The sequence below is a fragment of the Cynocephalus volans genome, chromosome 12 (genome assembly GCF_027409185.1).
Source record: "Cynocephalus volans isolate mCynVol1 chromosome 12, mCynVol1.pri, whole genome shotgun sequence".
Lineage (NCBI taxonomy): Eukaryota > Metazoa > Chordata > Mammalia > Dermoptera > Cynocephalidae > Cynocephalus > Cynocephalus volans.
Genome location: NC_084471.1, coordinates 74,207,535 through 74,233,795, shown reverse-complemented (window position 1 = coordinate 74,233,795; position 26,261 = coordinate 74,207,535). Strand labels below are relative to the sequence as shown.

At 37.0% G+C, this 26,261-nt stretch overlaps 1 protein-coding gene across 1 annotated transcript in view; it reads right to left on the bottom strand.

The window, feature by feature from the left end:
* The window catches only part of NELL2 (neural EGFL like 2), a 365,095-nt gene extending 340,409 nt beyond the window's left edge, over positions 1 to 24,686 (bottom strand). The window contains exons 1-3 of the mRNA XM_063075314.1: positions 24,578 to 24,686; positions 23,873 to 23,958; positions 23,347 to 23,475 (exon numbers count right to left, since the gene is read on the bottom strand). Coding sequence (XP_062931384.1) covers positions 23,347 to 23,475; positions 23,873 to 23,927 — 184 coding nt within the window. The 5' untranslated portion in view covers positions 23,928 to 23,958; positions 24,578 to 24,686. The remainder of the gene's footprint in view (positions 1 to 23,346; positions 23,476 to 23,872; positions 23,959 to 24,577) is intronic.
* Positions 24,687 to 26,261: the final 1,575 nt, after the last annotated feature.

The following is a 26,261-nucleotide window of genomic DNA, read 5'->3' as shown; positions in this document are numbered from 1 at the left end:
GTGAGCATACCGGCCATCCCTATATAGGATCTGAACCTGCGGCCTCAGCGCTCCCAGTGCCGCTGCACTCTCCCGAGTGAGCCATGGAGTCAGCCCAGAAAGATTTTAAATAAACAACTTCACATTATACTCCAAAAAACTAAAAAAGCAATAACAATCCAACACCAAAATTAGTAGATGGGAAGAAATAATAAAGGTCAGAGTACAACTAAACGAAACAGATACTGAAAAGGTGATATAAAAGATCAACGAAACAAAAAGTTGGTTTCTTAAGAATTGAAAAATCATTACCTAGACTAAGAAAAACAAAGACCTGAATACCAAAAATCAAAAATGAAAAAGGAGACATTACAACTGTTTCCACAGAAATACAATCATTAGAGATGATTATGAACAACTATATGCCATCATATTTAAAAATCTTGAGGAAATGGGTAAATGTCTGGACATATACAACACTACAAAGACTGAACCAAGAAGAAATAGAAAACATGAACAGACCAATAACAAGCGACAAGACTGAATCAGTATTCAGCATTCTCCCAACAAAGAAAAGCCCAGGCAGATGGTTTCACTGCTGAATTCTACCAAATTTTGGAAAAAGAGTTACTGTCAATTCTTCTCAAACTATTCCAAAAAATTGAAATAGAGGGTATTCTTCTAAACTCATTCTATGAGGCCAACATAACCATGACACCAAAATCAGACAGACACAAGAAAAAAGAAAACTATAGGTCAATATTCCTGATGAACTTAAATGCAAAAATTCTCAACACATTACTAGCAAACAGTTCAACAGCACATCAAAAAGATTATATACCACGATCAAGTGGGACTCATCTGAGGGATGCAAGGATGGTTCAACAAATGCAAATCAATAAGTGTGATATACCACATCATCAAAACCAAGGACAAAAAATATATGATCATCTCAAGAGATGCAGAGAAAGCACTTGATTAAATGCAACATCGTTCATGATAAAAACTCTCAGCAAATTAGGTATAGAACAAAAGTATCTCAACACAATAAAGGCCATATATCACAAACCCACAGATAATATCATCTGAATGGGGAAAAGTTGAAAGTTTTTCCTTTAAGAATAGGAACAAGACAAGGTTGTCCACTTTCACCACTTCTATTTAACATAGTACTGGAAGTTCTAGCCAGATAAGTTACGCAAGAGAAAGGAATAAAGGTCATCTAATTGAAAAAGTGGAAGTTAAATAGTCCATGCTTGAAGATGACATGATCGCGTATATTTTAAAAACTTACATCTCCACCAAATAACTCTTACAGCTAACAAACAAATTCAGTAAAGTTGCAGAACACAAAATCAATAAACAAAAATCAGTAGCATTTCTATACCCCAAAAACAACAAACTAGCAGAAAAAGAAATCTAGAAAGCAATCCCAGCCTCTCCCCCCTTAAACCTGGAGGGAGGCACCAGCAGCAGCCATGCAGGCCCTGCCAAGGTGAGCTGATAAGACCCCTGTGGTGCAGGCGGCCCCTTCCACCTTGGACACAGCAGGAAGTGCCAGCAGCCATGGCAGGCTCTGTTAAGGTGAGCTAAGACCCACACAGTACTAGGCCACAGAATCTATGGGCACAGATTCTGGTACAGCACCCAAGGTGGTATAATATAGCCACTACCACACCTACTGTTAAGCAAGGACAATTTATCACCACATTAGCAGCCAGGGCCACTTTAAAGGTAACCTACTGTTCACTTGACTACACTGATAGAAGAAAAGTCACCAGTAAAGCCTGCAAATAGAGGAAGAAATCTTGATCCTCATAGCCAACCTTAGGGTAATAGAAGAAGCATACCCTAAACCAAATGACCAAACATCAATGAAAAAATACTAGAACTACAAATAAACAAGAAAATATGACACCATGAAAGGAATACAGTAATACTCAAATTTCAGACTCCATGGAACAGTGAATCCTTGAAATGTCTGAAAAAGAATTCCTAGCAATGATCTTAAGAAAACTCAAAGAAATAAAAGAAGACTCAATTAGAGAACACAATGAAATGAGAAAAAATATCCAGAATATGAAGGAGGAAATTTACAAAGAGATTAATACCTTAAAAAAGAGTGTAGCAGAACTCCTAGAAATGAAAGATTCACTCAGTGAAATAAAAAACACTACAGAGAGCTTGAGCAGCAGGGTAGAGCAAGCAGAAGAAAGAATTTCAGATCTCAAAGATGATCTTTTCAAAATAACCCAGGCAGACAAAAAAAAGTAAAAAAGAATTAAAATAATGAGGAAAATATAAGAGAGATGGCAGACAACCTCAAGTGCTCTAACATCTGAATTGCGTGTATTCCAGGAGAGGAGAAAGGAAAAGGTATTGAAAACCTATTAAAGGAAACAGTAACAGAAAACTTCCCAGGTGTAGAGAGAGATACAGACTTTCAGATCCAGGAAGCTGAAAGTTCTCCAGATTCAATCCAAAAAGATCCTCCTCAAGACACATTACAGTTAAATTTGCAAAGCTCCAAGACAAAGAGAGAATTCTAAAAGCAGCAAGAGAAAAGCATCAAGTCACCTATAGGGGAGCCCCCATCAGGCTAACAGCAGACTTCTCAACTGAAACCCTATAAGCCAGAAGGAAGTGGAATGATATATTCAAACACTAAAAGAAAAAATTTGCCAACCAAGAATTCTTTACCTGGCAAGGCTCTCCTTCAGAAATGAGGGAGAAATAGTATATTTCCCATACAAACAAAAGTTGTGGGAGTTCACCACCACATGACCAGCCATGCAAGAAATTCTCAAGGGGGTCCTTCCTCTGGAATCTGAATAATGATGCCACTATCACAATACACAAGAAAGAGCAAAACCCACTGTTAAGACAAAAATGCCAGCAAGAAAGAGAAAAAAGCTAAATCATGACACCTTAAAATTTCAACTAACATTGAAGAAGAGAAATAAAACAGAAAGTAAGGATCAAAAGATATTTAAATCATCTAAACAAAAAGCAATTAAATGACAAGAATTAAAAAATAATTTTCAATAAATACCCTAAATGTGAATGGATTAAACTCCCCATTCAAAAGACACAGACTGACTGATGGAGTTTGGATGTGCTGTCCCCTCCAAAGCTCATGTGGAAATTTGATCCCCAATGTGACAGTATTGGAAACTGATTGAATCATGGAGGCAGACCTCTCATGAATGGATAAATGCTCTCCCTAGGCGGGGAGAGTAATGAGTGAGTTCTCACTCTATTAGTTCCCATGAGAGCTTTTGTTTTAAAAATGCCAGCACCTCCCCTCTCTCTCTCTTGCATCCTCTTGCCATGTGATCTGCTTGTACCTGCTGGCTGCCTGCCACTTTCCACCATGAGTAGAAGCAGCATGAGATTCACGCCAGATACAGCTGTCCCAGAATTGTAAGCCAAATAAACCTCTGTTCTTTAAAATTTACACAGTCTGAGGTACTCTGTTATAGCAACACAAAAATGGACTAAATCACTGACTGATTGAATTAAAAAGCTAGGCCCAAGTATATGCTGTCTTCAACAGACTCACCTCATCTGTACGGACACACACACACACTAAAAGTAAAGGTATGGAAAAAGATATACCATGCAAATGGAAACCAAAAATGAGCAGGAGTAGCTATTCTTATATTGGACAAAACAGACTTTAAAGCAAAAAACATAAAAAGAGACAAAGAAGGCTGTTATATAATGATAAAAGGATCCATCCAGCTGGATGACATAACAGTCATAAATATATATGCACCCAATACTGGAGCACCCTGATATATAATGCAAACACTCTTAGACCTAAAGAAAGAAATAGACACTAATATGTTAATAGTGGGTGATCTGAACACCCCTCTCTCAGTATGGGAAAGATCTTCCAGGCAACAAATCAACAGAGACACATGATTTAATCTACACCTTAGACCAGCTGGATCTGGAAGATATATACAGAACATTTCATGCAACAGCTAAAGAATATACTTTCCTCTCATCAGCTCATGGAACATTCTCCAGGACAGACCACATATTAGGTCACAAATCTAGTCTCAGCAAATTTTTTAAAAATTGAAATCATTCCAAGTATCTTTTCAGACCACAATGGACTAAAACTGTAAATTAATAATAAACAAAACTCTGGAAACTATGCAAATACATGGAAACTAAAAAACCGGCTCCTGAATGACCTATGGGTCCAAGAAGAAATTAAACAGGAAATCAAAAATTTCTTGAAACTAGTGAAAATAAAGACATATCATACAAAAACCTGTGGGATACTGCAAAAGCAGTACTAAGGAAAATTTATTGCAATAAATGCTTACATCAAAAGAACAGAAATCCTTTAAATAAACAACCTAACAGTATGCCTCAAAGAACTTGAAAAACAACAACAATCCAAACCTAAAAGTAGTAGATGGAAAGAAATAATTAAGATCAGAGCAGAACTAAATGAAATAGAAACCCAAAAAACAACAGAAAAGATCAATGAAACAAAACATTGATTTTTTGAGGAGATAAATAAAATAGACAAACCATTAGCTAGGTTAACCAAAGAAAGGGAGAAGTCCCAAATAATGAAAATCAGAAATGAAAAGGGAGACATTACAACCAATACCACAGAACTACAAAGAATCATTACAGACTACTATAAACAACTGTATGACAACAAATATGAAAATCTGGAAGATATGGATAAGTTTCTAGACACATACAAACTACTCAGACTGAACCAAGAAGAGACAGAAAACCTGAACAGACCAATAACAAGAAATGAGATTGAAATGGTAATCAGCAATCTTCCAACAAAGAAAAGTGCAGGTCTGGATGTCTTTACAGCTGAATCCTATAATATTTTTAAAGAGGAGTTAATGCCAATTCTCCTCAAACTATTCCAAAAAATTGAAACAGAAGCTATTCTCCCAAACCCATTCTATGAGGCCAACATAACCCTGATACCAAAACCAGATAAAGACAAAAATAAAAAATAAAAGAAAGTTACAGGCCAGTATCCTTGATGAACATAGATGCAAAAATCCTCAACAAAATATTAGCCTTCAGAATACAGCAACACACCAAAAAAACTATACACCATTATCAAGTGGGATTCATCCAGAGATGCAAGGATAATTCAACATATGAAAGTCAATAAATGTGATACATCATATCAGCAAACTCAAGGACAAAGACCATATGATTATCTCAATAGATGCTCAAAAAGCATTTGACAAAATTCAACATCCCTTCATGATAAAGACTCTCAACAAATTAGGAATAGAAGGAAAGTATCTCAACACAATAAAAGCCATCCATGACAAGCCCACCAGCAGTATAATTCTGAATGGGGAAAAACTGAGAGTTTTTCCCGTAAGAACAGGAACAAGACAAGGATGCCCACTCTCACCATTTATATTTAACATAATACTGGAGATACTGGCCAGAGCAATCAGGCAAGAGAAAGAAATAAAGGGAATCCAGATGGAAAAGACAAAGTCAAACATTCTCTATTTGCAGATGACATGATACTATTTTTAGAAAAACCTAAAGACTCTATCAAAAAACTCCTAGAGCTGGTTAATAACTTCAGCAACATTGCAGAATACAAAATAAGTGCCCCAAAATCAGTTGCATTTATATACTCAAATAATGAACTAACAGAAAGATAAATAAAGAAAGTAAGCCCATTTACAATTGTCATGAAAAAAATAAAACACATAGGGATCAATTTAACCAAGGAGGTGAAAGATATCTACAATGAGAACTATAAACCACTACTAAAAGAAATTAAAGAAGACATAAAAGGATGGAAAGATATTCCATGCTCCTAGATTGGAGGAATTAACATTGTGAAAATGTCTATACTACGCAAAGAGATCTACAGATTCAACGCAATCTCCATCAAAATACCAAAGACATTCTTCACAGAAATGGAAAAACAATCTTAACTTTCATATGGAGTAACAAAAGACCCTGAATAGCCAAAGCAATCCTGAGCAAAAAAAATAAAGCTGGAGGCATAAAATTACCTGACTTCAAATTATACCACAAAGCTATTGTAACCAAAACAGCATGGTACTGGCATAAAACGAAATACTCAGACCAATGCAGCAGAATAGAGAACCCAGAAATCACTCAGGCTTACAACCATCTGATATTGGACAAAGGCAACAAAAATCTACATTGGGCAAAAGACTGCCTCTTCAAAGAGTGGTGCTGGGAAAACTGGATATCCATATGCAGAAGAATGAAACTCGATATGCACCTCTCACCATATACCAAAATCAACTCAAAATGGATTAAAGACTTAAGTATAAGACCTGAAACTGTAAAATTGCTAAGGGAAAATGTAGGTGAAACACTTCAGGAACTAGGCCTGGGCACAGACTTTATGAACATGAGCCCAAAGCAAAGGCAGCAAAAGAAAAAATAGACAAATGGGACTGTATCAAATTAAAAACTTCTGCACAGTAAAGGAAACAATCAACAGAGTGAAATGACAACCAACAGAATGGGAAAAAATTTTTGCTAACTATGCATTTGACAAGGGATTAATATCCATAATATAAAAGGAACTCAAGCAATTACACAGTAAAAAAAACAAATAATCCAATTAAAAAGTGTGCAAAGAAGCTGAATAGACATTTTTCATAGGAAGACATACCAATGGCCAACAGGTACATGGAAAAATGGTCAACATCACTAGTCATAAGAGAAATGCAAATTAAAACCACATTGAGATACCACATCATCCCAGTTAGACTGGCTATAATAAAAAAAACAGTGAATAACAAATGCTAGTGAGGGTGTGGAGAGAAGAGAATGCTCCTACACTGCTGGTGGGACTGTAAATTAGTACAATCACTATGGAAAACATTATGGAGGTTTCCCAAACAACTACAGATAGATCTTCCATACAATCCAGCAATCCCACTTCTGGGCATATACCCAAAGGAATGGAAATCATCATGTCAAAGGTATACCTGCATTCCCATGTCCATCACAGCTCTGTTTACAATAGCCAATGTACGGAACCAACCTAAATGTCCATCAATGGATAAGGAAAATGTGGTATATATGTATCATGGAATACTACTCTGCCATAAAAAAGAATGAAATTCTTCCATTTGTAACAGCATGGATGAGCCTGGAGAAAGTTATGTTGAGTGAAATAAGCATAAGTTCAAAGGGATAAATACTCTATGTACTCACTCATAAGTGGGAGCTAAGAGAGAAAGAAGGAAGGAAAGAAAGACCACAGTGGTGCATTGTACTTGCAGAGGGAGAGAATGTACCTTGTGATACAAAGGGGAGTGGGGGAGAAAGGATGGTGGTTGGGGATAATTGGGTGGGGGACATGGGGTACAATTGCAATTTGTGGTAATGAGCATGGTGCCAGTATGGATCTGGCTTTCACATTTTGGGCACAAGGTGTGTCAATCAGCTTTGTATCTCATATTCATAACCAATAAATAAATAAATAAAATAAAAAAGAAAGCAATCCCATTTACAGCAACTACCAAAATAATAAAATATATTAACCATGGAGGTGAAAGATCTCTACAATAAAAACTACAAAACACTGATGAAAGAAATTAAATTGGATACACACACAAAAGAATGGAAAGATATTCCATGTTCATGGATTGGAAGAATTAATATTGTCAAAAAGATCATACTACCCAAAGCAATCTATAGATTCAATGCAATCCCTATCAATATACTAATGACATTCTCCACAGAAATAGAAAAAACAATCCTAACATTCACATGGAAAAACAAAAGATCCCAAACAGCCAAAGCAGTCCTGAGCAAAAAAATAAACCTGGAGGTATTATACCACCTGACCTCAAAATATACTACATAGCTAAAGTGACCAAAACAGTATGGTACTGGCATAAAAACAGACACATGGACCAATAGAACAGAAGAGAGAACCCGGAAATAAATCCATACATTACATCCAGCCCATCTTTGACAAAGGTCCTGAGACCACACACTGGGAAAAGGTTAGCCTCTTAAGTAATTGGTGCAAGGAAAATAGGATATAAATATGAGGGAGAATGAAACTAGCCCTCTATCTCTCATCATTTACCAAAATCAATTCAAAAGAATTAAAGACTTAAATGTAAGATGCAAACAATAAAACTTGTATTAAAAAATACATGGGAAATGCTTCAGGATGTATGACTGGGCAAAGACTTTATGAATAAGACCTCCAAAGCACATGAACAAAAAATGAAAATAAACAAATGGGATTATATCAAACTAAAAAGCTTCTGCAAAGCAAAGGAAACAATCAAGAGAGCAAAGAGACAACTTGCAGAAAAGGAGAAAATATTTGCAAACCATTTATCCATCAAGGGATTAATGTTCAGAACATACAAAGAACTCAATATTTAAAATAATAACAATAATAATAATAATAATCCAATTTAGAAATGGACAAAGGAGCTGAATAGACATTTCCCAAAAGAAGACATACAAATGGCCAACAGATATATGAAAAAATGCTCAACATCATTTATCATCAGAGAAATGCAAATGAAAACTACATTGAGATATCTCACCCCGGTTACACTGGCTATTATCAAAAAGACAGAAAATAACAAACGCTGGTGAGAATTCAGAGAAAGGGAAACTCTTAGACACTGTCTGTGGGACTGCAAATTAGTACATCCATTATGTTAAACAATATGGAGTTTTCTCAAACAACCATGGATAGAACTACCACACAATCCTGCAATCCTACTACTGGTACATACCCAAAGGAAAGAAAATCAACATATTGAAGGGATACCTGCACTCCCACATTTATCACAGCTCTATTCACAATAGCCATGATTTGAAACCAACCTAAATGTCCATTGACAAATGACTGGATAAAGAAAATGTGGTATATATACAAAACAGAATACTAGTTAGCTATAAAAAGAATAAAATTCTGTCATTCACAGCAGCATGGATGAGCTTGGTGAAAATTATGTTAAGTGAAATAAGTCAGGCATGGTAAGAGATATTAATGCACATCCTCACTCATATGTGGGAGCTACAAATCAGTAAGTAAATAAGTAAATAATAAAGTTGAACTTTTTAAAATATAGAATAGAACTGTGGTTACCAAAGGAGGGAAATAAGCAAGAGGGATAGTGAGAGGTTAGTTAACAGGCAAAAAATAAAAGCTAGATAGGAAAAATAAGTTCTATTAGTATACAGTCCTGCTAGGCATCTGTAATTAACAATAATTTATTGTGTGTTGTTAAATGGCCAAAAGACAGGAGCATAAAAATTCTCATCACAAAGAAACGATAAATTTTTGTGATGATGAATTTGCTATCTACATTGATGTGATCACTACACAGTGTATACATGTATTGAAATATAGCTTCGTACTCCATAAGCATACTTTCAATTAAATAAAAATTTTTGAAAAGAATTGAGTCCTCTGATATTTTTGCAAAAACAATCAAACAATAACAAAAAGAACACTTGTTTTTATTCTTTTTTTCTTTAGAATTAGTTCATAGTGAAATAATTACCTACGTTGTGTCACATATAGACTAGGACACAATAATTTTCATAGTTTCCAGTCATTATTCAAGATAAACTCACAAAGATTCTTTTTCACTATTTACAATGAAATTTTGGCTCCCATTTTACCTCTTGTAATAATTTAAGTAGACATCTTCCTTCCCCTTGGAAGGATACTGTAATTCCAATCCTTAAAATAGAAATAGCAATAAATATTTGTTAAATTAAATTAAATATTAACAGGGACATATCACACCATAGGGCCTTAATGTCTGATGCCAAAGTTATCAGTTAGTGCTTTAGCAGGTATTGAATCATGGACAGGTAAGAGTGATAAAAAGAATAGTTGCCTACAAGAATGGGGTCTGGAATCAGAATGAAGAGAATGAGGCAGTGGGAAGTGTAATAAAGCCAAAGAAAGGCAGAAACCCTTGACTTCAGCTGTTACTAAGGATGCACTTTGGTCATGACATTCTAAGTTGCCCAGTTGCCAGAGCCTGTCAAGATTGCTCCAGCTCCTCCCAAATCAGTCCTTGTTGGGATCCGTCAGAATCCCTAGCACTTTTTACAGGGGACTTTTAGTTATGTTTGTCCCTGTTAATTCTAGTTACCACATTTACTGAGTGCAAAATAACATGCTAAAAGCTGTCCATTTTATTTCCAAAATATTTGTGCTTTCTAATTTTTCCCCCTCCACCTGTAGATTAACCTTTTGGGGGAGGAAGGGTATATTTTTTTAAAAAGAATACAACAAAAAACCCCAGCACTTGGTTTTACTCTGTTTGTTCTCAGAGATAGCTCATAGATTAATAATGAGGAGAATCCCTTAAAGACTCAGCATTTATTATGAAGACCTGAGTTACCTGTAAAAACTATTTTAAGCTCCACGACTAGCACTGACTACACTATTTCCTGAAATGAGCTTCTTGGATATAAATACCCCAAAAAATGGAAAACAAAAGACAGTAGGGATAGCTATATTTATATCACATATAACAGACTCCAAGTCAATAGCCAAAACAAGACAAAGAAGTCATTATATAATGATATAGGGGTCAATTCATCAATAGGATATATCAATTGTAAAGACAAATGCATCCAATATCAGAGCACCTAAATATTCAAAGCAAATTTTAATAGATCTGAATGGAGAGATAGATTGCAATACAATAAGAGTAGGACACTTTATTACCCCACATTCATCAATGAACAGATCATCCAGACAGAAAATCAATTTTAAAAATTGGACTATAACTCACTTTAGACCAAATGAAACTAACACACACACACTGTTATAGTTTGAATATACCCCCACCCAAACTCATTCAAAGCTTGATCCCCACTATAATAGTGTTAAAAGTGTGGAAAATCTTACTATGGTATTTGGTAAGTAGAACCTTTGGGAGGTGACTAGATCATAAGGGCTCTGCCTTCATAAATGGATTAATCACTTATGGATTAATGAGTTAAAGGATAAATGGATTATCATGGGAGTGGCACTAGTGGCTTTATAAAGAGAGCAAGTGAGCACATTAACACACTCTTGCCCCCCTTACCATGTGATGCCCTGTTACAGGGCATCATCTCTGGATTCTACAGGGAATCCCCACTAAGAAGAAGGCCCTCACCAGATGTGCCTTGTCAACCTTGGACTTCCCAGACACTAAAACTGTAAGAAATAAATTTCCTTTCTGTATAAATTATCTTTCAACAACAAAAGACTGACTAACATATATACAGAAAACTGACTAATATATATATACAGAACGTTCCATCCAACAGCTGCAGAATACATGTGCTTCTCAAGCACACATGACACACTCTCAAGGATAAATCATATGTTAGGTCACAAAACAAGTCTTAACAAATTTAAGGAGACTGAAATCATATCAAGTATCTTTTCCAACCACAACGGTATTGCTATTGTTTGAGTGTACATGTCCCTTCAAAATTCATATGTTGGAACCTAATAGCCAATGTAATGTTATTATAAGGTGGGGCCTTTTGGAAAGTGATTAAGTCCTGAACACTCGACCCTTATTAAAGGGATTAATGCCTTTATAAAAGAGATGGATGGGAGCACTCTATACCCCTTTGCCCTTCCATCATGTGAGGACACAACATTCACCCCTTCTACCATATGAGGATACATACAAGGCACCATTTATGAGGAATGATGCTCACTAGACACCAAAACAGCTGGTGCCTTGATCTTAGAATTCCTAGCCTCTGGAATTGTGAGAAATAAATTTCTATTATTTATAAATTACCCAGTCTAAGGTACTTTGTTATATCAGCAAGAACAGACTAAGACAGGTATAAAACTGAAAGTCAATAACAGGAGAAATTTCAGAGAATTCACAAATGCATGGATATTAAACAACATTCTCATGAGCAACCAATTAGTCAAAGAAGAAATTAAAAGGGAAATTTTAAAATACCTTGAGACATACAATAAGAGTCACACAGCCTATCAAAACTTATGGGATGCAAAAGCAATTCTATGAGGAAAGTTTATAGCAATAAACACCTACATCAAAAAAGAAGAAAGATCTCGAACAATCTAATGTTACAACTCAAGGAACTAGAAAAAGACCAAACTAAGCCCGAAGTCAGTAGAGAAAATAAAATAATAAAGATCAAAGAACAAGTGAATGAAATGGAGACTAGAAAAACAATAAAAAAGATAAGCAAAATTAACAAATCTTTATCTAGCCCAAGAAGAAAAGAGAAACAACCAAAAAAATAAATAAAATCAGAAATGGAGAGTAAACATTACAACTGATACTACAGAAATACAAAGGATTATAAGAGACTACTATGAACAATTATATGCCAATAAATTGGATAACCTAGAAAAAGCAGATACATTCCTAGACACATAAAATCTACCAAGGCTGAGTCATGGAGAAACAAAATCTGAAAAGACCAGTAATGAGTAAGGAAATTAAATCAGTAATAAAAAGTCTCCAGTCAACAAAAGCCTAAGACCTGATGGTTTCACTGCTAAATTCTACCAAACATTTAAAGGCAAAAGAATTCTGCCAAACATATAAAGAAGTAAAAGAAAATCCTTATCAATCTCTTACAAAAAATTGAAGAAGAGAGAATACTTTAAAACTCATTTTATGAGGCCAGCAATACCAGAATACCAAGCCAGACAGGGATACTACAAGGCAAGAAAACTACAGACTAATATCCCTGATTAATAGCAATATAAAAATCTCCAACAGAATATTAGCCAACCAAACTCAATAGCATATTAAAAGGATTGTTCACATTGATGAAGTGGGATTCATTCCAAAGATGCAAGGTTAGTTCAACATACACAAATCTATAAATGTGGCACACCACATTAACAGAATGAAAAACAAACACCATATAATCAAATCAATAAATGCAGAAAAAGCATTGGACAAAATTGAACACCACTGCATGATAAAAAAGTCTCAACAAATGAGATAGAAGGAATATATCTGAGCACAATAAAAGCCACATACAACAAACCTACAGCTAACATCATACTCAATGGTAAAAAGCTAAAAGCTTTTTTTCTAAGATTAGGAACAGGACAAAGATGCCCAATCTTGTCACTTTTATTCAATACAATACTGTAAGTCCTAGCTAGATCAATAAGGCAAGAGAAAGAAATAAAAGTCATTCAAATTGGAAAATAAGAAGTTAAAATAAATCTGTTTATAGTTAAGACGATCTTATATACAGAAAACCCTGAAGACTACACCAAAAAACTGTCAGAACTAATAAATGAATTCAGTGAAGTTGCAAGATATAAAATCAACATAAAAAAATATCAGTAGCATTTCCATATACTAACAATGAACTATCTGAAAAAGAAATTAAGAAAACAATTCTATTTACAATAGCTATTTAAAAAATAAAACTTTTAGGTATAAATTTAACCATGGAGGTAAAAGACTTGTACATTGAAAACTATAAAACACTGATGAAAGGAATTGAGGGAAACACACACAAAAAGGAAAGATATCCCATGTTCATGGATTAAAATTAATATTGTTAGAATGTCCATAATATCCAAAGCGATCTACAGAGCCAATGCAATCCCTACTAAAATCCCAATGACACTTTTCACAGAAATAGAAAAAACAATCCTAAAATTCATATGGAACCACAAAAGACCACAAATACCAAAGTAATCTACAAAACTGTAGTTATCAAAACAGTATGGTACTGGCATAAAAACAGACACATACACCAATGAAACAGAAGAGAAACCCCAGAAATAAATGCATGTGTTTATGATCAATTGGTTCTCAACAAAGGTACCAAGAACACACAAGGGGGAAAGGACAGTCGTTTAAATAAATGGTATTGAGAAAATGATATCCACATGCAGAAGAGTAAAATTAGACCCTTGCCTAACACCATGTACAGAAATCAACTCCAAATTTATTAAAGACTTAAACATAAAACCTGAAACATAAAACTAAGAGAAGAAAACAAAGAGAAGTATCTCTATGACATTGATCTGAACAACGACATTGTAAATATTACCACACTAAAAGTACAGGCAACAAAAGCAAAAACAGACAAATAGAACTATATTAAACCAAAAGGCTTCTAACAGCAAAGGAAACAATCAATAGAGTGAAGAGAGAACCTACAGAATGGAAGAAAATATTTAAAAACTATACACTTGATAATAAGTTAATATCCAAAATATACATATAAGGAGCTGAAAAAATTCCATAGCAATTAAACAAATAAACTGATTTTAAAAAGAGGTAAATTAGCTAAATAGATATTTCTCAATAGAAGACATACAAATGACCAACAGGTATATGAAAAAATGTTGAATACCACTAATCATCAGGGAAATGGATGTTAAAACCATAATGAGATATCACCTCACAAATTAGAATGACTATTATCAAAAGGATGAAAGGTAACAAGTGTTGGCAAGGATGTGCAGAAAAAGGAACACTTGCACACTGTTGGTACGAATGTACATTGGCATAGCCATTATGGAAAACAGTATAGAAGTTCTTCAATAAATTAAAAGTAGAACGACCATATGATCCAGCAATCCCACTTCTGGGTATACATCCAAGGAAAACAGTTGATAAACAATTTCAGCAATGTTGCAGGATACAAAATCAACATGTAAAAATCTGGAGCATTTTTATACTACAACATGAACTAGCAGAAAAAGAAATCAAGAAAGCAAGCCCATTTACAATAGTCAACAAAAAAATAAACTACCTAGGAATAAAGTTAACCAGGGAGGTGAATGACAATGCAGTGACAACTTCAAATCACTGTTGAAGGAAACTGAAGAGGACACAAGAAAATAGAAAGACATTCCATGCTCTTGGATTGGAAGAACTAACATTGTGAGAATGTCCACACTACCCAAAGTGATCTACAGATTCAACACAATCCCCATCAAAATATCAATAACATTCTTCACAAAAACGGAAAAAAGAAAAACGAATCCTAACATTCATATGGAACAACAAAATACCCCCAAATAGCCAAAGCAATTCTGAGCAAAAAAAAGAAAAATAGCTGAAGGCATAACACTACCTGACTTCAAATTACACTACAAAAGCTGCAGTAAGCAAAACAGCATGGTACTGGCATAAGCAGACACACAAACCAATGGAACAAAATAGAGAACCCAGAAATTAGCCCATGTATCTACAGCTAACTGATCTTTGACAAAGGCATCAAGAACATACACTGGGGAAAAGACTGTGTCTTCAATAAATGGTGCTGGGAAAATTGGACTCCCACAGGTAGAAGAATGAAATGAGACCTGTACTTTTCACCATATACCAAAATCAACTAAAAATGGATTAAAGACTTAAATATACATATTGAAACTATAAAGATCCTAAAAGAAAACATAGGGAAAACATTTCAGAAAGTAGGACTGAACAAAGACTTTATGAAGATGATCTCAAAAGCACAGGCAACAAAAGAAAAAATAAATAGGATTATATCAAACTAAAAAGCTTCTGCACAGTGAAAGAAAGAATTAACAGAGTGAAAAGACAAGCAATAGAGTGGAATAAAATATTTGCAAAAAAGTATCTGACAAAAGATTAATATCCAGGAATATACAAGGAACTCAAACAACTTAATGGTAAAAAAACAAGTCACCCAATTAAGAAAATGGGCAAAGGAGCTGAATAGGTATTTCTCAAAGGAAGATATATGAATGGCCAACAGACACATGAAAAAATGGTCAACATCACTCAGCATCTGAGAAATGCAAGTCAAAACCACTTTGAGATATCATCTTACTCCAGTTAGACTGGCTATTATCAAAAAGACAGAGAATAACAAATGTTGGCAAACATGCGGAGAAAGGGGAATCCTCCTACACTGTTGGTGGGACTGTAAAATGGTGCAGCCATTACGGAAAACAGTGTGGAGGCTCCTCAAACAACTGCAGATAGAACTGCCATATGACCCAGCAATCCTACTGCTGGGTATATACCCAAAGGAATGGAAATCATCATGCTGAAGGGACACATGTACTCTCATGTTTATTACAGCTTATTTACAATAGCCAAGAGTTGTAACTAACCTAAATGCCCATCATCAGGTGAGTGGATAAGGAAAATGTGGTATATTTACATAATGGGATACTACTCTGCCATAAAAAAGAATGAAATTCTGCTATTTGCAGCAACATGGATGAACTTAGAGAAGACTATGTTAAGTAAAATAAGCCAGGTGCAACAAGAGAAATACCACATGTCCTTACTTACATGTGGGAGCTAATAAAAAAAATAAACAAATAAAGAAAAAAAGGGAAAAAAGACACAACCATCACAGTAATACGTTGAGCCTTTTAAGAGAAGAGAACAGAACTGAGGTTGCCGGGGTGGGAAAGGGGGAGACGGAGGAAAGGGATGAATTGGTAAAGGGCCACAAAAACCAATTACATTGTATAGTGATTAATATACTAATTATCCTGATTTGAACATCATATATTGCACATTGGTATTGATATTCAATGCTGTACCCCACGGATATGTACAATCAACTATGTTCCAATATAAATAAACAAATAAATAAATAAACAGAAAATGTGGCAAATACACACAATGGAATACTATTTCACCTTAAAGAAGAAGGAAGTCCTGTTATTTGTGATAACATGGATAAACTTAGAAAACATTATGTTAAGTGAAATAAGCCAGAGAAAGACAAATACCACATAATCTCACTTACATGTGAGATCTACAACAGTTGAACTCACAAAAGCAGAGAGTAAAATGGTAACCAGGGGCTGGGCATCAGGAGGAGTCATTGGGGAGATATCGGTCAAAGTATACAAAATTTCAGTTAGATGGAGAAGTAAGCTCAAGAGGTCTATTTTACAACAGAGTGACTATAGTTGATAACAGTGTAGTGTATTCTTGAAAATCTCTAAGAGAGTAGATTTTAAGTGTTCTCACCACGACAAATTATAAGTATGTGAGGTAATGAGCATGTTAATTAGCTCAATTCAGACATTTCACAATCGTACATATCTCATAACATCATGTTGTACATAATAAATGTATACAATTTTTATCTGTCAATTTTTTTAAATAATTAAATTTAAAAACAAAAATGATAGTCTCAAATCTCATCATCTAAATCGGGTGTTAGTAAGGCTCTGGGTATAATCATTCTAAGGCACAATTTCTCTCCATCTATGAACCTGTGAAACTCAAGAAACAAGTTATCTGCTCTCAAATACAATGGTGAGATCAATATAGGATAATAGTTATAGACATTCCCATGCAAAAAGGGAGAAAACAAATGTAATAAAAATTAGTTACCACACACAAGCGATTTTTGAAATCCAGCCGGGCAAATCCCATTTGGCTTCCAGGTCTGGGAATAAACCTCTATGATTGCTGGCCTCACACTCCAGGCTCTTAGTTCTGCCCTGTGAGTCAACCTTCTTCTTTCATGAATGGTGACCTATGTTTACAGCTGAGTACTTTTACCAGCCTGTTTCTTGTTTGTAAAATTGGGGGGATCCAACAAACGTCTTTTATTTCATCTTCTCCCTGACTCAGGCCAAGCCAGCAGCATTTTTGCTGATATAATATTCTTAACAATCTTGTAGGTCTCCCATGTATGTCATGGGGCTTTACTCCATTGGACAAAAAAGGCTCTTTCACAGATAATTTCTGGATAATTCCATCTCTGTTCCTGGCCTCCGCTGAAATGGTTGAGAGGAATCCATGAGTTACATGTTCTTCAATGAGCCCTTTATGCAACTGAGTACTCTTACATTTGAATACTTCCGAGGCACGAGAAAACAGTTTCCCAGCCGCACTCTTGGTTTTCTCCCCACAACAGGCTGTCCTGACAGTGACTCTCCTATTGTAACACTTTTTGCAATATGGATGGGCTGAGAATTTCCCAAATATCAAGGTCTGTGTCCTTTTTGATGAATAGTTCTTCCCTAAATCTCTTTCCACTCACATTTTACTATAGGCAGCAAGAAAAAGCCAGAGTGAACCTTCAACATTTTGCTTATAAATCACTTCAGATAAATATCCATGTTCATTTGTTTACAAGTTTTGCTTTCCATACAACTGCAGGACACAGTTCAGCTTTTTCTGCAATATAACAAAGACCCCTTTTCCTTCAGTTTGTAATAACACGTTCTTAATTTCCATCTGAGCCCTCACTGGCAGTGCCTTTAATGTCCGTACTTGTACCAACAGTCTGTTCATGATGATTTAGGTATTTTCCAAGGTGACTTAGACTTTCTCTACCATGTTCTTCACTTTCTTATGAGTCCTCATAATTAGAGTCACCAACATTCATATTTCTACTAAACGTCTATTCAAGACAATCTAGCTTTTTCTTTCATTCTCAAAATTCTTCCAACATCTGCCCATTGCCCAATTCTAAACCCACTTCCACATTTTTAGATATTTCTTACCACACTACCCAACTTTCAGGTACCAAAATCTGTGTTCATTTCCTAAGGTTTCTGTGACAAATCATCGCGATCTTAGTGACTTAAATCAACAAAAATGTATTCTATCACAGTTCTAGAGGTCAAAAGTCCAAAATGAGTCTCAGTGGTCTAAAATCAAGGTGTTAGCAATGCTGTGTTCCTGCTGGAGTTTCCAAGGAAAAATTCATTTTCTTGCCTTTTCCAGCTTCTAAAGACTGCCTGTATTCCTTGGCTCATGGCCCACTTTTGTCTTCAAAACCAGCAATGGCCAGTCTAGTCTTTCTCACATCACATCACTCTGACACTGACTCATCCACTTCCTTCTTCCAGATTTAAAACACTTGCGATTACACAGGGTCCACCCAGATAATCCATGGTAGCCTCCTGATCTGAAGGTCAGCTAATTAACAACCTTAGTTTCCCCTCGCTATGTAAAATAACATATTCTCAGGTTCCGAGAATTAGGACATGAACATCTTTGGGTGACTGCTATTCTGCCCACCACAATATGTCTTTGTATAAATGACAAATTTTCAATTCTACTATATTAATACAGTCTACTATGCAACATGGTCCCTGCTCTCCTCATTTAGTGTATTTCGTATCACAACCTCTATGTGTCCAATACTCTAGACTTCTATCATTTTCTCAAATGCACCATGCTCATTCCAGGCTCAGGACCTTTACTCGCGCTATTTCATTTGCCTGTTACTCTCCCTCTCTGAATCGCCACAGCCTCTCTTCTCTAGTCTACTCTTACATATCCTTCAAAGACAGTTTCCCTGACCCTGTGGCTCCCTAAACCAGAATACAGATTCCCATTATACTCCTAGTTTTTCTTCATATAATTTATCTTAGTAGCTATTAAATTGTTATCTGTGTAATTGTTTAATGAATATTTTAAGGCATTATGAAGGCAAAGTTAAGTTATAACTTTTTCATTTGATATATGCTGAACTCCTAGCACTGTAGTAGCTGCACAACAATAATTTATTTGCATGATTGAACATAACTCATTTAATCTTCATAACCATGTTCATTTCATAATTAAAGGTACTGAACCTCAAAGAAATTAAGTAACTTCACCGTAGTAACAGAACTAATGAGATTCCACCTGGGTTTTTCTGGTTTCCAAGCCTATCTTTTAATCACCGTGTTATTCTACCCTATTGGGGCACCAATGACCATCACCCCTAAGTCCACAGATGCTCACTAACCCTCATACTGAAGACAAGTACTCATTACCACCTCACTTTTCTTAATGCAGTACCTTTGCCTACTGATGTCAATGGCCCACCACCAAATGCCTTATTTCATTCCTGTTTTAAAACAGTGGCATAAGAGCAGACCTGTGAACATTTTTTTCCTTTAAAATATTAAAGTTCTTTTAAAACTATTACTAAGCTTATTCTCAAATTATCAGCTCGGGAAATATATGCTTTGATTTTATCTGCTTCTCTTGTAAGAATTAATGAGGTTATAAAATCTGTGAACACTTCAGAAGAAATTATATTAAACCAACAGATGCAACTATCAACTTTGGGAACCTGATCAGGTGAATTGTTAAAATCAAAGATCTAAGAATTACACTAACATTTCTAGAAAGTTCTAGAACTGTGTTCTGTATATTCTCATTTCTGATCTCTTATGTACACAAAGGAAAGAACATTATTAGGATCATTATCTTTGAAAATATTTCCTAGACTTTCAAACAAGGTAGGTAGAATTCTATTTATAACTGCACTAGTTCTTAAGATTTCAGAACTCTTTATAATCTTCATATGTCTTTTCATTGGCAGCATTCACCCTCTATTTTTCAAAAGCAAAATAGGTGTATTTTTGTGACTATGAGTCAGATTATAGCTAGAAATGCCTAGAAGATCTTGATATAGATTCCAAACTACTGCCTGAACGCTTTTTTCTTTTAAAAATTCTCATTATTGGCACAGATCAAAAGCCACATTTATTAAAGGATGATCAAATTTAGCATCTTATTACTTAACTTTCCAAATCAGCTATAAATCAAATTTCAACAACAAAACCATTTTACTGATACTATTGGTTGCTGTTATGATAAAAAGAAAACAGGTATGACTTTGAAATATATTTTCATTTTTTATTATGCATGTATAATAATATTAAGTAATATTTCACAAAAATAAAAATTATTTATAATTTCAAAAACTGCTGAATTGCATACATCTCAAAAACCACTAAAGAGAAAAAGTAACCAAAAGCAGAAGCAACATTAAATGAGCAAAAATCATTGGGAAAGTATATGTTGAGATTTCTTTATTTTAAAGCTAAGGGACAGAAGAAGATGGTTATGTTACTGCAGGAGAAATCTGATGATTAAAAATTTCTTCCAACTACTTAGGACATATCTGATAACACAAAGAAATGTATATGATAGGTTCATATGAAATCTGAGAGCATCTCACAGGTTTTGTAATTTGTTACTATTTCTTCCATGACATGTACACAGTATACAAAATATCTGCAGCACCCTCAACTCAAAATAAATGAAATCTATAAAATCCTCAGAGTATGTATGCTTTTGTCTCTCTAAAGCCTATGGAATCCCAATGAAGCAGCATAACACAGAACTGACTTCTTAACAACAGTTTTCACATCCTAATAGCAGAAGAAAGAGCATTCCAAGGTAATGTAAAACCATCACGCAAGGTCAAAGGTCCACCTGTTATGTATTTCAGACTCCAAATCTTAGAAAAAAAGAATTCACTAGAGAGTAATCAATACATCAGTAGTATATGCCTACTGAGAATACAGCAGGCAGAAAATACTTGCTGATAGATTGGCTATATGAAGTAAAGCTCATAATTTGGTAGGAAATAAAATTTTACATCTTCAAATCTCATAAACTCTAGTTGTTAGGCATTTGCTCTGTCTGAACACTGGGGTGGTATCAATAAAGAAACAAAAACAACCAATTCATTTATGTATATTGATATCCAGTTACTGTGGATGATTCAAAGAAAACATATTTCTTGTGCCTTTCCATATTTGGAACACAATGCCTACCTTGAAAAAGCTGGCAATCTAAGTAAAAATGAATACTAAACATTCTTTTTTTAAAAATTAACCAGGAAAAGATATCGGTCCCTTAAGATTATTTCTGAGAAATTGTCTAATTGTTTAGCATCAAAACATAAAATGCACAGTCTTGAAGGTGTCTATTTGTGACAGCTCAGATACTCATCAGAGGAAGCCAGGGAGAACACTAATAAAATTTAAAAGGACCTTTGGAAATTTTAGTACTTCAATACAATTTTTTTTATTAGGAGCTTTAGATTCTGTGAAGCCTCCCAGTTACTCAAATTGGCAATCCTAAAATAACTTTGTTTCCAGTTCACAGGGATTAAAAATCAGAGATAAAAACAAAACAATACAAAACAAAAAACAGAAGCTTAGCCCTAATGACACTTCTGTTCAACTCTGTGAAACTGTGCTGACAGCCTAGCCTTATTTCCTTTAGATCTGGTTACTGTCTTTAAAGGATTCAATATATCCAAGCCTCAACCTACAAAAACAGACCTTAAAGTAAATAAAATATTATCATAAATATTTTTCACAATAAAATAACTAAAACAGAAAATTTAAATGATAATTTTTAAAATCAGAACTACATTTTAAATAAATGCAACACATGTCAATTTCTTCCTTTTCCAACCATGAGCTTTGGTGTTACTGTCCATGGTGACACATACTGGCTATATCGGGCAACAACACCACTACAGAAACACTCTAGCTTTATTTTATTTCTATTTCTTGGTGGCAGATTTGCTGAAGTGGCTTTATTTTGCATGTCCAACTCTTTAGCAATTATGAGTTGCACTTATTTTGAAGCCATGGCACCAAAATCACACAAGAAAAATCGGGGGGGGGGCGGGGGGGAGTAGATGCTTTAGTCCTTCAGGTATGTTAAATCAAACTCTGTATCTCATTTGCCTTCATCTGTACTTCACCACATTTGAATCTAGCCTTTCCATACATGTTTGGCTACCTTTTAGAAGCTCATATACAGCATTTTTCCACAAATCAATCTTCAAAAGCTTTGGTAAATCAAAGTTGAAAGATTGCTGAATTGGAATTTGCTTCTGACTACAAAACACATTTAAATATACTTTGGAATGTAAATATTTTGCATAGCCAATGTCCACTGACTTCAAAAAAAAAAGTTTTAAAATCTTAAGTATATTATTAACGGTGATACAAGGTATACGTCTAGATTAACATTTACTTGAAGTGTTTTCAAAATATTTTCACGAAAATATTATTCCCTTTCTCTTGTCATTGGTAGAGAAGGAAGAATGATGATTTTTTCAAGGATGAATCTTGTCTCAAATATAGTATGTTTGTAATATACAATAGGTAGAAATACTGAGAAGTATTTTTCCAGAAAGCTATGCCCATAAAGAAATTCCTCCCAGCAGGACACCACTGTACCTGAAACTTTCAGAGATCAGTGTGTTAACCAGTGTGTGCTATCCTATTTCCTACCTAAATCAATTTCACCCAAATGAGGCGTTTGTGTTACAATTAATTGTTCCCCAGACTCTAAAACCAAACCATCTGCCATCGGAGTTTCTGTTCGGTAATTAAGGGACTATCCATTAGAACTGGCAAGAGCACAAAGTAAGGAGGAGGAGGATGCCCGAGGGGAGAAAAGCCAAGCCACTTAAAAAGAGACGGGGGGGTATGTGTCTGGCAGTGAGCCCTCCACACCTCCGCTCAGATACTGTCATCCATGAGGCAATACCAAGTTGCGGGGAGCGGCGAGGCCAACTTCTCTAGGGGTCATCTGGACCGAAACAGCACTGGGCACTGAGCACGCTGGATCCTACCTTGAAAGAGAAAGGCTTTCGTCCCATTATGCAGCCCCGGGACCTGGCGCACTCCGGTCGTGGACTCCCCGAGTTCCAACTCTGTTAAGACGTCGATCTGGAGGGAGGGGTCCACACCAAGCCCCCAAACTGGTGAGAGTGGGGATAGGGGAGGAAAGAAAGAAAAAGCTCCATCAAAACACAAGCCTCTTCTTCCAGGGCAGCAAAGAACCGTGTCTTCGCGACAGTACTGGGAACTGAGGACAAGAGGCAACTCCCTCCGCCGCCGCCGCCGCCGCCGAAGCCTTACCTGAGATCAGCGGCCAAGCTTCAAACAGCGGAGCACCCACTCCCCTTCCCGTGACCTACTTTAAACCTGTCTCCGTGCAAAGTTCCCTTCAGCCCTCACACCCTGGCCTAGGGGCGTGACCCCTCCCCACCTCCGAGGCAAGCACAGAAAAAAATCTAAATCCAAGCCCGCCCCCTCCTCGTGCTTCCCACTCCAGACCTACTTCGGGTCCCCCGCCCCAGCTCTGCGGCCACTCACCTGCTCCGAAACCGAAGATCCAACAGAATGTTCTCAGTAAGACCCGAGACTCCATGGTGTGGATCTTCTCAGTCCATCGTCTCCCTCTTTAAAAATAAAAATCGGAGAGGTTCTTGGAATCAAGCGGGAAAATAGCGTGTGCCTCTCCTGCCACTGCCTCGGAGACACTGATCCGCAGGACTGATACGATTCGGTTGCCTAAGAAAGAAAAGGGAGGCCCCCCCAGGCGCGTGAAGAACTTGGACCCTCCGATGCGCGCATCCTTCCCACACGCGGGCGGCGCGTGCTGGGACGGGGCCCGGGGGGAGCGGCCGGACTCGCCCCGGAGCTGCTCCGCCGAGGGATTAGCTCTCGAACCGCAGCAAAGCAGCCGAAGCCCCGCACGCCCGGAGGAAGGGAGGCGGCCCCGCACCCGCCCGGCGTGCCCGCTGCCCGAACCTGCTGTAGCGGCAGAGACAATGGAGAGAGCGCCGGGAGGCGCGCGGAGGAGAGCCGGCTCCTCCGGGGCGGGCGGGGCGGGCCGCGGAGGCGGGAGGCGGGGAGGGAGGGGCCGCCGAGGGCCAGGCCCGCCGCCCCGCGCGCCTCTCCGCACCGGCTCCTCGCCTCCGAGCCCCGTCTAGCGAGCCCCGGGGCCGCACCGGCCTCCTCCCGGATCGAAAGATCTAAATTCAAGGGGCTAAGTTGATGGGCGGTCTTTGCTCTCACCCCTCGATTTCAGGCGCGTGTCTTGCAAGACAGACGAAGAGAGAGAAAGGACCACCCCGCCGCAGGAGGCGAGGCTAGAAGGAGAGGCGCTCGCCCACCCTTTAGGCAAAGGAGGGAGGCCCGCCCGCACGTGCACTGGGCTCCGGAGCAGCCTCGGGGCGCAGGGCGCTCCCCCTCCGGGACGTGCGGAGAAAGGCCGCCGAAGCACGAACTGGCGGAGACGTGTGGCGAGCCTGGGAAACCCCGGGAGCCTTCACGGGAGGTTCCCTGCCCGGGGCGGGGCGCTGGAGAGCTTTCCCCGAGCGGAGGGTGAAGCGGGGAACTTAACCGGGGATGCTGGACAGCTCCGGGACCTAGCGCGCCCCCTGCCAAACACAGCGCCGACACCGGGCTCGGGTTCTCCTGCACAGGCTCACAGCAGGAGGCAACGGGGCCAGAGCCGGGGCCCCTACCCGCGCCAAAAAGGATGGGATGGATAGAGGAGAGAGAGCCCATTGTTGATCACAGTCCTACAGCCTCTACCCACACTTCACCACACACGCCCGGGACCATAAAAGTGCTGTCATTTGAATTTGAGATGTGTTTCTCAGTAGGCAAAAGTACATTCAAGGTCAATGGCACATAATATTTTTCAACACAGCCCTAAAATTTTGAGGTAAATTGTGATGAATAGCATTCAACTCCCAGTTTGGAAAGATTAAGAGTTCCAAAAGTGATTAAAATGTTAACCTGTATAAAGATCCATTGAGTTTCTTAACCTTCCATTCAAACAGGTGGATACTGAATTCTCCAACTGAATCCTACACAGCTAGTTACCAAAATGCCTCCTGGGTAGTCTGAGGCTCCTGCAGGGCAAGAGTATAATATATGTTGTACATATTTAAACGTGACATTTGTAACGTGTAAACTTTGAGAAATATTTCAGTACTTATATTTGATGAAGTATTGTTGTATAAATCTTAGCAAATTTGCAAAATTACACCAAATAAAATTAATATAATTAAATCAATTCAAAAGAAATTATTCATCAGAAAATTAAAGACCTTCCTATAGCAGTACATCCAAAATATTAAGCAGTAATAAGTATCTACAAAAGTTACATAAAATAAATTTTAAATAATGCTATTAATTTAAAATGCTATTGGAAGAGAAAATGAGAGGGAAACATAAATATATATACACACAAACTTACATGTAGAGGTCCTCCTAACCTATTTGTACTCAACCAACTTATAGAATTGGGGATACTCTCCAATTTTTCTGACTAACATGATGAAAGCTGGTGTTTAGTAGGCTTGTGTCTAGTACCATATACACTCATGGTACTAGAAGAAAGACATTTTGTACCCAAAATTATTCCAGTTGAATCTACCGCTATAACTATGTGACCTAATTAAGTATTATGGAAACCATTAAAACACAAGTTTTTTTTTGTGTGGGGGGGAGCAGTTGTTTCTATAAAACTAAAGCGTAAAGTTTGGAAAACCACAATAAAGATATAAAGGTGAGTCATTGTATTAGTTAGGGCAGGGTTTTCAATCTGGGCAGGGACTTTCAACCTTGGAACTACAGACATTTCGGGGTTGGATAATTCTTTGTTGGGGATGTCCTGTGCCTTATAGAATGATTAGTAGCATTCCTACTCACTACCCACTAGATGCCAGTATTTTCAGTATTCCATTTT